At 37.2% G+C, this 14,621-nt stretch overlaps 1 protein-coding gene across 2 annotated transcripts; it reads left to right on the top strand.

The window, feature by feature from the left end:
• The first annotated feature begins 1,213 nt into the window (after positions 1 to 1,213).
• Positions 1,214 to 11,395, top strand: tgm5l (transglutaminase 5, like). Of its 2 annotated transcripts, XM_052129840.1 has the most exons (16): positions 1,214 to 1,354; positions 1,763 to 1,942; positions 2,111 to 2,350; positions 2,532 to 2,650; positions 4,750 to 4,878; positions 4,984 to 5,161; positions 5,771 to 5,906; positions 6,535 to 6,638; positions 6,915 to 7,154; positions 7,244 to 7,267; positions 7,615 to 7,650; positions 8,190 to 8,219; positions 8,335 to 8,541; positions 10,082 to 10,245; positions 10,495 to 10,631; positions 10,974 to 11,395. In XM_052129840.1, exons 1-16 carry the CDS (start codon positions 1,348 to 1,350, stop codon positions 11,122 to 11,124), a joined length of 2,082 nt encoding a protein of 693 aa, XP_051985800.1. In that variant the 5' UTR covers positions 1,214 to 1,347; the 3' UTR covers positions 11,125 to 11,395. The 2 variants fall into 2 exon arrangements, with proteins under 2 accessions (XP_051985800.1, XP_051985801.1); XM_052129841.1 differs by lacking the exon at positions 7,615 to 7,650.
• Positions 11,396 to 14,621: the final 3,226 nt, after the last annotated feature.

Raw genomic sequence — 14,621 nt, 5'->3', positions numbered from 1 at the left:
ATTTGAAGACCTGCAGATGTGCACAGTCGGACAGTACTCCCTTTCCTGCAGGACAGGTTGGAGGGGTGGTTGTCCCCCTCCACGTTGAAGGTCTATGTAACACTGTCTCTAACAGAGGCTTGCCCACGGATCTTGGACACCATTGTGTTGGCATGCATACATTTTTGGCTCTAATTATTTTTAGATTTTCTCAGGCTGAGAGTCTCAGAATTTATCATAATCTATATTATTATTTTATTATTTTTTTTATTTTGTACTATTACTCAAGTAGAATTTCCAAGGGGTACTTACACTTTTACTTTCACCAGGGTATCTGTACTTTTACTTGGGTACAGTATTTATGTACTTCACCCACCAGTGTTAACACTACACCTGATTTTTGTAATGTAAATGAGGTCTTCTGACCTCATTATAAATAGATCTTATTTTAGGAAACTTTTATGCAGATATCTAGTTAAAAATCCTAAGTATTAACATACTTTTTTCTCAAATTGTTTTGTAACTATGACTAATGTTTATCCAGGTCTTGAGAAAGTGTTTGCATGAGAAAGCATGCCATATTTTGTTGAATTTCTCCCATATTTTGTTGAATGTAATGAGGAAATGGAATAAGTGCATTTCATAATCACTAAACAAAAGGTGTCATTATCACTAATGGGACATGGGGCGAGTCAGAGGAGTGACCTAGGTGTCACCCTGAAATCACCACACCCTCTGCTATATGCATCATAGATTTGATTTTCAGGTTATGATGAAAATTTGTGAGAGTGATGGTGTGTAATCTTACAAATTTGTTTTTTATTGCATTTTAAAATCTCTGAATCATATAAATGACCATTTTATAATAATCAGGATCTTGTTGTATTATAATCCACTAGTGAAGGAATTTAAACAATGTATGAGCAACTGTATTCTGTAATGACTATTATGTAATGTACATAAACACATGCACTAAATGTACACAGCGAAGCAAACTATGCAATTTCACATTCCTCCATTATAACTTTTGAAGTTACACTGTTTATGAAATGCTCCACGCCTGTCTGTCCTGAACTCACCTTTTGCCCCACAGATGTGTGAGTTCAGTAAGAGTACCTATTTTTCATTCAGGGACATTGTACAAACAGTGTCCACCCCATTAAATGCACAATTCTTCTGTGTTTGTGATTTCACAATCATGTAGGTGTTGTTACTGACTGTATTGTTAATCATTGTTTTCAGAAGTGTATGTGGTCCGACCACTTTTGACTTAATATCAAGTAGGGGCAGGATGGAATCATATAAAAAGCCCAATAAACCACAGGATTAGTCAATCTAACGATAAGCGACAATACACAGCTGAATCTCATGGACGGTAAGATTCATAACTGTTTTTACGTTTACTTTTGTAACAACTTGTAAAAAAAGACATGATTTTAAGTCTTTAGAATAATGTGGTTGTTTTTAAAGTTTTAAAGTTATTTGTTGCATTTTAATATTTATCATTCAAATTTGATCATTTTACTGTGCTATTATTTTTAGGTATATATATATATATATATATATATATATGTGTGTGTGTAATCATGTCTTTTTAGAGTATTATTATTTTTTTAAATGTAAGGTATTTTAAACTTTAAATCAGATAATTTACTGTTCTGTTATTTTTGTTATTATAATATCATAATATTTTTATGATTCATATGTTTATGTTTGATGTATAATTCAAAGTCAAAAGCAATTTCACATTTGTTTATTGTTTGATTTTGTTCATTTTGTACAGAGTTAAAGTTTAGAAGTGTGGACCTGCAACAACTTTCAAACCAGGTCAGCCACCGGACAGACGGTCTGAGTTCCAGCACGCTGGTTCTGCGGAGAGGACAGTCCTTTCTTATTCAATTGAAATTCGATGGAAGGCCATTTAATTCACGGCAGGACAAACTGATCTTCAAAGTAATTTTAGGTATGTGCATGTATGTCTGAAAAAGTGAACTGTCTTGAAAGGTTTACACAGTAAATAACCAAAAAATAAAAATGTCTCTATGGAGAAAATGAATGGGATTTTTACTTCCAGAACTAGACTTGGATGCTCCCCTCCTGAACTCACTCTTCTCTCATGTTCTCTCTACAGGTTCGTTATCTGTCCAGATCCCCATCTCTGTTTCTGAACAGCCTTCTCAATGGAGCGCAGTTATCAAACAGGGTGTACCCAGCCTGAATTCAACCAACGCGTTATCGGTGTTGCTTTTCAGCCCTGCGTCTGCTCCTATTGGGGTTTACACCCTCAGTCTTACAATCGAGACTCGCACAAGTGTAAAAAAAACACACCCGCTCGGCCAGTTCACATTACTCTGCAACCCCTGGAACAAAGGTAAGTCTCTGATGGGATTTTAAGCATTATAAATATACAATGTTATCATTAATAAATGTACTATTTATTAAACTTTTATCATTCTGCTATTGCGACCGTTTTAGACCAAACGCACCCTTGTGTTAAATCACTTTTGTGGCTTATTGTTAACTATGATACTATTATATTATATATTTTGTAGCTGATTCAGTGTACATGTCCTCTGAGGATCTGAGAATGGAATATGTGAGGAATGATTACGGAGTGGTGTTCAAAGGCTCAGCGAATAACAACTCTGGCAGACCGTGGTCTTTTGATCAGGTGAGATTAGCTTGAAGATGTGAGATGTCTTTCATTGACTGGGTTGAAAAACTGTTTCACATATTAGTGATTGACCTATATAGGTTTTTTTCATGGCTGATATAGATATCTAGAACAGTGTTTCCCTGGCACACTAAGATTATCAAATTCCACAAAATAAATAAATGCATGTAAAAAAATTATAATTTCAGGGATCCAAACTCCTCACCTTTCAGAGGAGTTCGCCATGTAAAGGGTGTTTCACTAGACTAGCATCAGCGCTGCAGAATACATTGAAGTCTATGAAGTGAGTGATATTTACACGTGTAAAGGGTCATCACATGACTCGTGTCAGCGCTGCAGAATACATTGAAGTCTATGAAGTGGGTGATATTTACACGGGTAAAGGGTCATCACATGACTCCCGTCAGTGCTGCAGAATACATTGAAGTCTACGAAGTGAGTGATATTTACACGTGTAAAGGGTCATCACATGACTCCCGTCAGCTGCAGAATACATTGAAGTCTATGAAGTGAGTGATATTTACACGTGTAAAGGGTCATCACATGACTCCCGTCAGCGCTGCAGAATACATTGAAGTCTATGAAGTGAGTGATATTTACACGTGTAAAGGGTCATCACATGACTCCGTCAAGCTGCAGAATACATTGAAGTCTATGAAGTGGGTGATATTTACACGTGTAAAGGGTCATCACATGACTCCCGTCAGCGCTGCAGAATACATTGAAGTCTATGAAGTGAGTGATATTTACACGTGTAAAGGGTCATCACATGACTCGCCTCGGTGGTGCAGAATACATTGAAGTCTATGAAGTGGGTGATATTTACACGTGTAAAGGGTCATCACGTGACTCGCGTCAGCGGTTAAAGGGTCATCACGTGACTCGCGTCAGCGCTGCAGAATACATTGAAGTCTATGAAGTGAGTGATATTTACACGTGTAAAGGGTCATCACATGACTCCCGTCAGCGCTGCAGAATACATTGAAGTCTATGAAGTGAGTGATATTTACACGTGTAAAGGGTCATCACATGACTCCCGTCAGCGCTGCAGAATACATTGAAGTCTATGAAGTGAGTGATATTTACACGTGTAAAGGGTCATCACATGACTCGCCTCGGTGGTGCAGAATACATTGAAGTCTATGAAGTGGGTGATATTTACACGTGTAAAGGGTCATCACGTGACTCGCGTCAGCGGTTAAAGGGTCATCACGTGACTCGCGTCAGCGCTGCAGAATACATTGAAGTCTATGAAGTGAGTGATATTTATACGTGTAAAGGGTCATCACATGACTCGCGTCAGCGGTTAAAGGGTTATCACATGACTCGCGTCAGCGATATGAGATATGAACGCTTTCACACTGTTGTGAGAGAAAAGGTGGATATGACGTCATTGAGGAGCTTTCCCTTGGGAGCGTACATCATTGAAAATACATTTGGGTGGTTGGGCCTCTATAAAAATGGATGGGCCAAGTTTTTGCCCAACTTAGTTTTTACCCAATTTACCTTAACAAAAGAGAAGTGGCGCATTCAAAAAATTCAGTAATAAGACTTTATGCATTTTTAAACAATTTTATAAATATAGATTTGAAGCCAAAGAATAATCTCAAATATTCTGGGTGGGCCTGGGTCTCATATGGGGGACCCTGGCCCACCCTGCCCAGCCTTGGCTATGCCACTGTTCCCAACCCTGATTATCACACATAAATCAAACCATATTGGCCTTCTTTATATACACATGTTTGGGCACAATGAATTTACATCTCTCATTGTCGGTAAAACCTTTACATCTTACATGCTTGAAATTAGTTTCGTAGACAAACAATTTGCACAAAACTAAAATACTGAAATGGAAATTTCAATTCAATTTTTTTATTTTTTTTTATTTGGGGATGGATATTAAATTAAAAGCTGTTAACAAATATCCAGCAGACATGGAACTCTTTCAATACTTAAAAAAACCCGAATAATTCTAGTGAGTAGGTGTGTCGAAACCTTTGACTGGTAGTTTATATGTTTCATGTATACGTTTATTTTAGTATCTTTTTTTTTTTGGTTGCTAAATTGGACTCTTGCTTTGTGCAATGCATTTTCAGTATGAAAAGGGGATATTGGACATTTGTATGAAGCTGTTTCAATTGAGTCCTCAATATCAAGCCGATGTGAACAGAGATGTACTCAAATTCTCTGACCCCATTTACATCAGCAGAGTGATTTCAGCAATGGTGAGTCTCATCTCAATTATTCTTTTTCTCGTTCTCTCCTCTCCCTCCCTCCAAATATTAATATAGTCTCTCTCTCTCTCTCTCTCTCTCTCTGTGTGTTAACAGGTAAACTCTCCGGATGATAAGGGTGTGATAGTGGGGAACTGGTCAGGGGACTATAAAGGTGGTGTTAACCCCTCAAATTGGTCCGGCAGCGCTGATATTCTTAAGCAGTGGTCACAAACGCAGTTTAGGCCTGTCAAATTTGGACAGTGTTGGGTCTATGCTGCAGTTATGTGTACAGGTGGGACAGATACTGTATACATTTGAATACCTGTTTTAAAGGAATGGTTTCCACTAATGTTGTTATTATTTACTGTACTCACCCTCATGTTGTTCCAAACCAATATTTTTTTCTACTGGAACACAAATGGAGAAATTTGACAGAATCTTTTTGACAGAAACAAAAAGTTTATAGTGATCATATCTGCCAAGCTCAGAAAAAGACAAGAAGTATTATTGTTAAGTTATAACTTTTAACCTTTTAAATTATTCACTGGAAATCTTCCTCTTTACTGGTGCTCTCAAATCTCGCTATACATATTTCAACTGCCGTGCCACGTTTGGAAAAAAAAACACGTGAAAAAAACAATGCCGTTTGAGGCTAGTGACATCAAGCATGTTGAATTGCGTTGGCACGCCATTTCTAAATGTAAACATGGACATGAAGGAGATCTTTGAGCTTCGATGGAGGGAAAGATTATCAGTGAATAACGACTGAATTTTGTTTTTTTGAGTGAACGATTCCTTATCATTTGTAATTGAAATCAGAAAGAGACAAAGTTATATTTGAATGGTATTAGTGTTATTGGCGATCAACATCTAACACAATTCTTATTTTATGGTTTAATAGTAATGAGAGCCCTTGGCATCCCAACTCGTGTGGTCACCAACTTTAACTCTGCCCACGACACAAATGGAAACTTGGAGATTGAGGAGTACTACACGGAGACGGGCGAGAAACTGTCACTCAGCCGGGACAGCATTTGGTGAGTCTTGATGCATTGATTATGCAGCTAAAAATATATGGATTTCTCTGCATGGGATATTTATTTTATTTATCTATTTTTGTTAAATGCCATGGCCGTACTCTTACAAAAATGAGCATCTTATTAACCCAGTAATAATCAGTGTAGTTATCGCATTATAAAATTATTTTATATTACTTTTATAGATGAAACTCAAGGACATGCTGTCTTGTTCATTTATAGCCTAATATCCAGGGCCGTTTCTTGCTATGCAGTATAAGCGGGCGCTAAGGTCCCCTGAGCCACCAGGGGGCCCTACAAAGTGAGGCATTTATTGTTTATTTGTATAGTTATAATTATATATATATTTTTGCTTAGAAAATGGCCCTGCTAACAGCTGGTGTATCTTATTGCTTAAATAAAAAAACACATTTTTCAAGCTGAAAGTATTTCACTTAATCCAAAGAAAGCCAGTATAAGAAGATAAATAAGCCATTGGTATCGCTGGCATCACTGTTTATTTGGGAACGTCTTTGTTTATTCCTCAGTGACGTTTGCGGCTGTTTGACTAGTAATATTACAACAAGTCCAACACACACAAACCTAAAATAATTCATATCTTCATTCTTAAATCTCTGGGTTCTGTCAGGAATTTTCATGTGTGGGTAGAGTGCTGGATGAAGAGGCCTGATCTGGGTCAAGCGTACGACGGTTGGCAGGTTCTCGACCCAACACCCCAAGAGCGGAGCGCAGGTAATAACAGTCAGTTTTTACGGCTAATGGATTTAGAGTATTTAGTGTGTTCTTTATCCTTGTTAAAAAGACCAGCTAAGACCAGTTACAGAATTCCAAGCTTGTCCAGACTGGTTTATGCTAGTCTAATGTTTATCTAGCACAGCCATCGGCTCTTTTCCAACTATGCTTGTGGCCAGCCATGCTAATATTTTTCAGCAGGGATATTTATGTGTCACTGATGTACATTGTCATAATCCTCCCTAAAAATAATTGAACAATAAATGTTCTCCGCAGGAATTTATCGTTGTGGCCCTGCATCAGTGAAAGCAGTTCGTGAAAAGAAAGTGGAGGCGGCGTACGACGTGCCGTTTGTCTACGCAGAAGTGAACGCAGATGTGCGTACGATGATCACAAGAAATGGAAGGATATTAAGAACCATAATGGACACTAAGAGAGTCGGAGCCCTGATTTGCACCATGAAGCCAGGATCAATGAAAATGCAGAATATCACCTCAGAATATAAAAATGAGAGAGGTAAGACAGCAAGCAATAAGACAGAAAATGACATCATTTTAAGGATGCTTTTACATCAAGTGAACAAATCTTTTTTAATAATTTTTCAGATTTTTCCATGCTTCCCGCCGCTGGTAAGTCATTTAAGACTTGTTTTTTTTAAGTATTTAGAAGTTGATGGAAAAATGAACTCATTGTCAGCTTGACACACTGTCTACTATTATTACTACTAACGTTGTAAATGTTACAATGTAACAATATTTTTTTTACAAATTAACATCAACCAAAATTTTGAAGTGCTGTAAAAAAATATTGTTAATCGATAGTTCTTATTGTAAAGTGTTGATAGAAATTAATATTTTTCTACAAAATTAATTTCAAGCATTTGAGCATAAGCCGTTAGATCCAAAGGTTTTCTAAAATAAGAACCATCATGTGTCTCCAAATGTTTTACTGGTTGTGTTTAATGTTTCTTATTCAGCCGGAGGGCCTGGCGGAGAGTCTATTAGGGGAATGGGTGAGTTCTAGTGTTGTTTTTTCTTTCCATTAACACTATTTTGCATTTTGTCTGTTTAAACATTCCATTCATGGAACAAAAAGTCTATAATCTATTGTATTTCACCATTTTTGATCTTCTGCTGTGCGAAAACCAAATGTCCGATCAGTTAGAAAAGACAAAGCGCACTATTCCAGAACAGTCTGAAGGTCTGTACCAAATTTCGTGGATGTAGTTTGAAATCTCTTGGAGGAGATATTGTTAGAAATTATGGTCTTGGTTTTTGGTACACTTGGTACACAAATGCTGTGTGCATTTTCCATTTCCCTTTTGATTTGTAACTAGAAGCACCTAATAAACATGCAAAAAAAAAAAAAAAAAAAATTCTAGAGTAAATAGTTTTCCTAAACATTTATTTGGTCCACACTTGGTCATTATGTTGGCTTTGTCGAGCCAATAAGCATTTGATCATAAGCCTTTAGATCCAAAGGTTTTCTAACATAAGAACCATCATGTGTCTCCAAATGTTTTACTGGTTGTGTTTAATGTTTCTTATTCAGCCAGAGGGGACGATTCTAGGAGGGTAATAGGTGAGTTCTAGTGTTGTTTTTCCTTTCCATTAACACTATTTTGCATTTTATCTGTTTGAATAACACAACTAATCACAGTGATGTAATATTAAATTTTGCATGTGTTTGCATGCAGCTCCAGAGGGCATAGCTGTTTCTCTAAGTCTTCTGAAAGCCCCCGTAATGGGAGAAAACATTTCATTCAGCATCACAATCACCAACGGAGAGGCTGTTCCAAAAGACCTGAAAAAGCATGTGAACGCTCAGAGCAAAGAGTACAACGGCAATCCAATCTCAGCCTTCTGGGAGGCTCACGATGATCTCAAGATCAATCCTAATGAATGTAAGAGTTCTGCACCCTACTTGAACTACAAAAGCCTGCTTCACCTGCTTTAAAAGACCTCTTGAAAAGGCTTGATGAGTGCAGTTTTCTGAACCTGTGTTGATGTATTTGAGTGTAGGGTTGCCACTTTTGAACTTGAGAAATACGGGACACTCTCTGTAGAGAGCGATTCAATATGGGATGAATCATTTCATCTCTAAATATGGGACGATCACATATTTTACAGGACGGGTGGCAACCCTATTTGGTTGGGACATTTAGCATGTTTTAGCACAATGGTGGACTTTTCAGACAGTCCCTTACACAACAAAGGAAAAAGTTCCAACCAATATCGAAGTTTAATTAACCTCACTCTGCTGGGGTTATCCCTGTTGAGCGTTTTCGCTGGGACAGCATCTAACCAGCTTAAATATGGGACAAATCACATCCTGTGATATAGGGCGCATAATTTTATCTTTAAATATGTGACAATCCCTTATTTGGGTGGGACACGTTGGAAGCATTGTCCCTTTGAACCATGATTTCATTTGAATGGATTTAACCCTGGTGAAATGTGTTAAACCAACTATATGTAAATAAGCTAAAACATCTGATTTAAAATATGTTGGCTTGATAAATCTTTGTGTGAAAGTTTAACTAGTTTTAAAATCTGAAATGTGATGGTTATACAGACATTACAGTAAGACAATCAGCCAGTTAGAGAGAGAGAGAGCAACATAAAGCAGATCAAAGGCCTTTTGTGTGTTTAGTTACATTTGAATTTTGGACAGTTGGGAGTTTGAATTAATGAGCATTCCGTTGACCTGTTTAAACATTCCGTTCATGGAACAAAAAGTCTATAATCTATTGTATTTCACCATTTTTGATCTTCTGCTGTGCGAAAACCAAATGTCCGATCAGTTAGAAAAGACAAAGCGCACTATTCCAGAACAGTCTGAAGGTCTGTACCAAATTTCGTGGATGTAGTTTGAAAGCTCTTGGAGGAGATATTGTTAGAAATGATGGTCTTGGTTTTTGGTACACTTGGTACCAAATGACATTAGAAGTTACTTGTGCTCATCAAGTTGTAATTTAACAACCCAAGAGGGACTGCTGTGTGCATTTTCCATTTCCCTTTTTTATTTGTAACTAGAAGCACCTAATAAACATGCAAAAAAAAAAAAATAAATAGTAAATAGTTTTCCTAAAAATTTATTTGGTTCACACTTGGTCATTATGTTGGCTTTGTCGAGCCAACATAATGACTGTTTTCAAACACTCCCCGACTGTCATTGGTTGAGCATGTAGTCCCAAACGCACACCATTGGTTGACCCAACGTAATTTTGTCTGGCCAAGTCAGACCGCTTTAACAAACAAATAGCAATTCCTGAATCTACTGAACCTTCATCATCCATCTATCAATCTAGATTCATTTTGAATCTACTTGGGAAACAGAATATGAGTGAAATTATTCAATGGGAATTACACAGTCTTCATACAGATGTCATTTGTCACTGTGTGGTTCTGCATGACCGATTTCTGTTCTCTGTTCTCTACCAGCTGTGACTATAAAACACGAGATCTTGTTCCGTGAGTATGCACTGAAGGAGGTGAGAGAGGACTATCTGATTAACCTGGCCGTGGTTATAGAGGATGTGAAGTCACAGAAGAGAGAACTGGCTACTGAAGAGTTTAACATCACCAGCCCTAACCTCGATATACAGGTATGGTGGCCCAACGTGTACAACGGTTGAGGTTTAGTCTATATTAAAAAATGTAAGCTATTTTCTTGATTAACCTATTGAAGCTCATGCTACATGTGCCTTGTCTTATTGTGATACATTCATTTCTCATTACATATTCTTGGGTTGCGAATGCAATTTCATGTTAGCTTTAAGTAACAACTTAATAGGAAGAATACATTGTTGTATATTAATACAGCAATTTAATATGATCCCTTTTCATTCTTCCAGGTTGAAAATGAGAACTCGGTCATTGTTAACACGCAGCAAGCTGGAACGGTGATGTTCAAAAGCCCGTTCAATGTCCCAGTGAGTGGAGAACTTGTAGTATTGGGTTCGGGACTCTTGGAGGCGAAGGTTGAAATGAGGTTCGTAAAGTGTTTTTGCTTCAGTTCAGTGCATGCCGGTAAGAAATCGACTTTCATTAGCACCGATCGCCCAATTCAAATAGAAAATATCAAACACGCCACCATTCATTTTTATCCATTTTTGTCTACTTCCCTTTATTTAGTAAGAAAGTAACAACTGCTGAGCCAACTATACATTCTATACAGAAGTAACTTGTCATTAGCCATCACCTTCATTGCAAAAAAAATTCTGAGAAAATGTCAAGCAGCATGTTGATATGTTGTTATGTAATGCAATGTAATTCATGCATAAGTGTGACTATTGTGTGTCGTTCTCTAAATGTCATTTTGTTTTATTTGCAGTGTTAAGCTCCAGCCTGGAGAAACCATGAAGATACCCGTCAAGTTCATTCCCAAGATGACAGGCTCAAAGATGCTTCACGCAAGTTTAACGTTGACGAACCTGCCCACTGTCCTGCGGGGATTCAAGACCATCAATGTTAAATCAGCTTAAAGACATGGAACATGAGTTAAAGCACTGGTTCTCTGCTGGTTTCACTTCAGGAACAAGATTTTACAATTTTACTCTTTATTTCACTACCCTGTTATTTTAAGTTCCTATAACTCAACTGGTAGAGCATGGCACTAGCAATGCTAAGAGTATTGCATCTTTAGCTTAGCAACATAGTACCAAACTATTGAAATCAATTGTGATTCTTTCTTTTGTTTTGTGCTGAATATTAAGAGCACTATTTGTGTTGCTGCCTATGTAGAGTGTTCTTAATCAGTTACTGTTGTTTTTTTTATCAAATTGTTTATTATTTTTCCAGGAGTTTGGGCTATTTTTGTTTTGAGACATTACATCATAAATTAGCATAATTAATTCTGATTCAATGTAATGTCCAGCATCATCCAATCACTGTCAATCATGTTCAAATAAAATGATCCATTATAAATGGTGAATCTATATACTGATGATCATCGTCCCATGTGTGTCAAACATGTTGAGTGATCCAAACATCATCTGCAGGAACTTTTTGATCAGATTTTAGGAGTGAACGCCCTTAACTGCATAGAGAGATATAGGATGCTCCCTTGCTCCCTATTTAGTGAATGACTTAACCTCCAGTGTGCTGTCTGTCTGCACTGGTCTCAGAACATTTATAGGAGAGCTATAGGATGCTCCCTTGCTCCCTATTTAGTGAATGACTTAACCTCCAGTGTGCTGTCTGTCTGCACTGGTCTCAGAACAGTTATAGGAGAGCTATAGGATGCTCCCTTGCTCCCTATTTAGTGCATTACTTAACCTCCAGTGTGCTGTCTGTCTGCACTGGTCTCAGAACAGTTCTAGGAGAGCTATAGGATGCTCCCTTGCTCACTATTTAGTGCATGACTTAACCTCCAGTGTGCTGTCTGTCTGCACTGGTCTCAGAACAGTTATAGGAGAGATATAGGATGCTCCCTTGCTCCCTATTTAGTGAATGACTTAACCTCCAGTGTGCTGGCTGTCTGCACTGGTCTCAGAACAGTTATAGGAGAGCTATAGGATGCTCCCTTGCTCACTATTTAGTGCATGACTTAACCTCCAGTGTGCTGTCTGTCTGCACTGGTCTCAGAACAGTTATAGGAGAGATATAGGATGCTCCCTTGCTCCCTATTTAGTGCATGACTTAACCTCCAGTGTGCTGTCTGTCTGCACTGGTCTCAGAACAGTTATAGGAGAGATATAGGATGCTCCCTTGCTCCCTGTTTAGTGAATGACTTAACCTCCAGTGTGCTGGCTCTCTGCACTGGTCTCAGAACAGTTATAGGACAGCTATAGGATGCTCCCTTGCTCCCTATTTAGTGAATGACTTAACCTCCAGTGTGCTGTCTATCTGCACTGGTCTCAGAACAGTTTAAAATGCAACTTATTTTCATCATAACTCCATATAAACACTCTGAAAGACACATTTTTCAGCTTTTGGATAAACCCATTGATTCTCAATGTGATAATGCACAGAAAATAGGATTTCTAATAAAAGCCTTGTGCTATTGTACACATTAAGTGTACAATTTGTTTAGCAGTGTGGCGTTTCGCAATAAATCGCAACATTTTTGAAACTAGAGACTCTAATCTTTTGACAGGTTTCAGTGTAAAACTTAACAGATGTAGTTTTGTTGGTGATTCTCACAAAGACAAACTCAGATGTGGTTGGCACCATGTTGGTTAGTCACATGATTTATGAACTGAGATCAGATGGTTTAAATTAATTTAGCCAAAATACAATGTCCACGGATGTGTATGCGGCATTTTACGCCTTTTAAAACTGCCATTTTCCAAACTTCATGGTAATGAATTCCTCAAATAGAATAGCTCATGTTTATTCATATATTAAATTAGCTCACAGTAAGTGAAAGTAGTTGCTTAGTTTCACAACCTAATTAGTTTCATTAAGGCATTAAACTGCAGTTGGGGCAGTTGTTGGATCGATACATTAAGACCACATCACCCAACAATTTAAAGCAGAAATGTAAAGCTTTTCATTTCATAAAAGCACTTCTGTTGAAACACATGTATTATTTGAACTGTTATGTTTTTTAAAAGTTTTAATCATTGTATTTGTGGGATACAGGGTTACAGCATTTCGTCGTCATGGCAACAAAGTTGTAAAATTGGCTTTAACTACACAGAAAAGATATTTAATCACACAAAATTCATGTTAACACACATTGTTTACATCTTGTGACTATACTTTTGAAACAGTGAGTATTTGAACTAGTGCCTTCAGTCGATGACATTGTTTAATCGCAATTAATTGCATATTTTTTGTAGTTAATCACGATTAATCACAGTTATAAGTGCTGAAATTTGACAATATGTATAATATTATTTTCTTGTCAAAATTCTTCTATTTACATTTTAGGAAAGAAAAGAAAACAATATGTAGCAATATAATGCTTTATTAACATTTTCCAAACAATGATAGAAATGCACTAAAATAGCACTAATTCAAGTAATAGTAAATCTTTGACTAATTGAAAGAACTAGTCCCCACATAGGTTGCATATTCATTGCAATAAATCTCTTAAACTCATCATCCACAATATTATTCTGCTGGTAGACTGTGACTATCTGCTTTGTTACAGCAATCGTGAAGCTGCGTTCATGATTCGAGTCGGAGCGTCAACGGTGCGTGCCACTTTGAACTCCACATGAAAAGTGCTTACAAACAAACTTACAAATGCTTAAAAATACTTAATTGCTATCAAAAGTCCCATCTGGGCTTGTTTTGTACATCAAATAGCGCTGAGAACTCCTTTCTCAGACAGGGAAATAACCTCCGCAGCTCTATCGTAGGAGAGAGCTTAACGGTCAACTAAGTGTGTTACGACAGTACCGCCCATCGAATGTCTTATGCTGTTTCATGCTAAGCTTGTAGGCTCATGGTAGAGAGGCTCCGGCACTGTGTCGTGTGCGCCAGTGTAATGACTTTGGCATATTGCAAAGGTCCGCTCTTCACGTCTTCACGCTCTCTGTTTATGATGGATTATGCTGTAATAGCCGTCAATGTGTGAATCGCGAATACGAAAAATGAACGTGTTAAACTTTTCGAATTAATCGCATAGGTTAACACATTAATACTGATAGTTATAATTGTAACATTTACCGATTGGCCACATTGACTTCCATTGTAAGTGCTTTTTGCTTTTTAAAGAAAAGGAACTCAATGTTACAAATATTCGGCTACATACAGTTATAAGATTTCACATTTCTAATACATTTCAATATTTAACTCCAATGAGACCAAACATTGGCTATAAGGTATTGTAAGCCAGAAGAAAAGAAAAAAACTGATTAAATTAAAACCATATTTTAATTTAATATAAACAGTGTAAAGAAATGGACGGATGTTACGTTATTTTAAAATAACACCCGTTAGCACTTTCAAAGACCACATTTTCATGCACTTAAGAAAACTGTTTATTCCAGTGTGTAAAATGTGAATTATTTTACTTATTTTTTTACTT

This window comes from Xyrauchen texanus, chromosome 7 (assembly GCF_025860055.1).
Source record: "Xyrauchen texanus isolate HMW12.3.18 chromosome 7, RBS_HiC_50CHRs, whole genome shotgun sequence".
NCBI classification, from domain to species: Eukaryota; Metazoa; Chordata; class Actinopteri; order Cypriniformes; family Catostomidae; genus Xyrauchen; species Xyrauchen texanus.
This window is presented reverse-complemented; position numbering and strand designations above follow the sequence as displayed.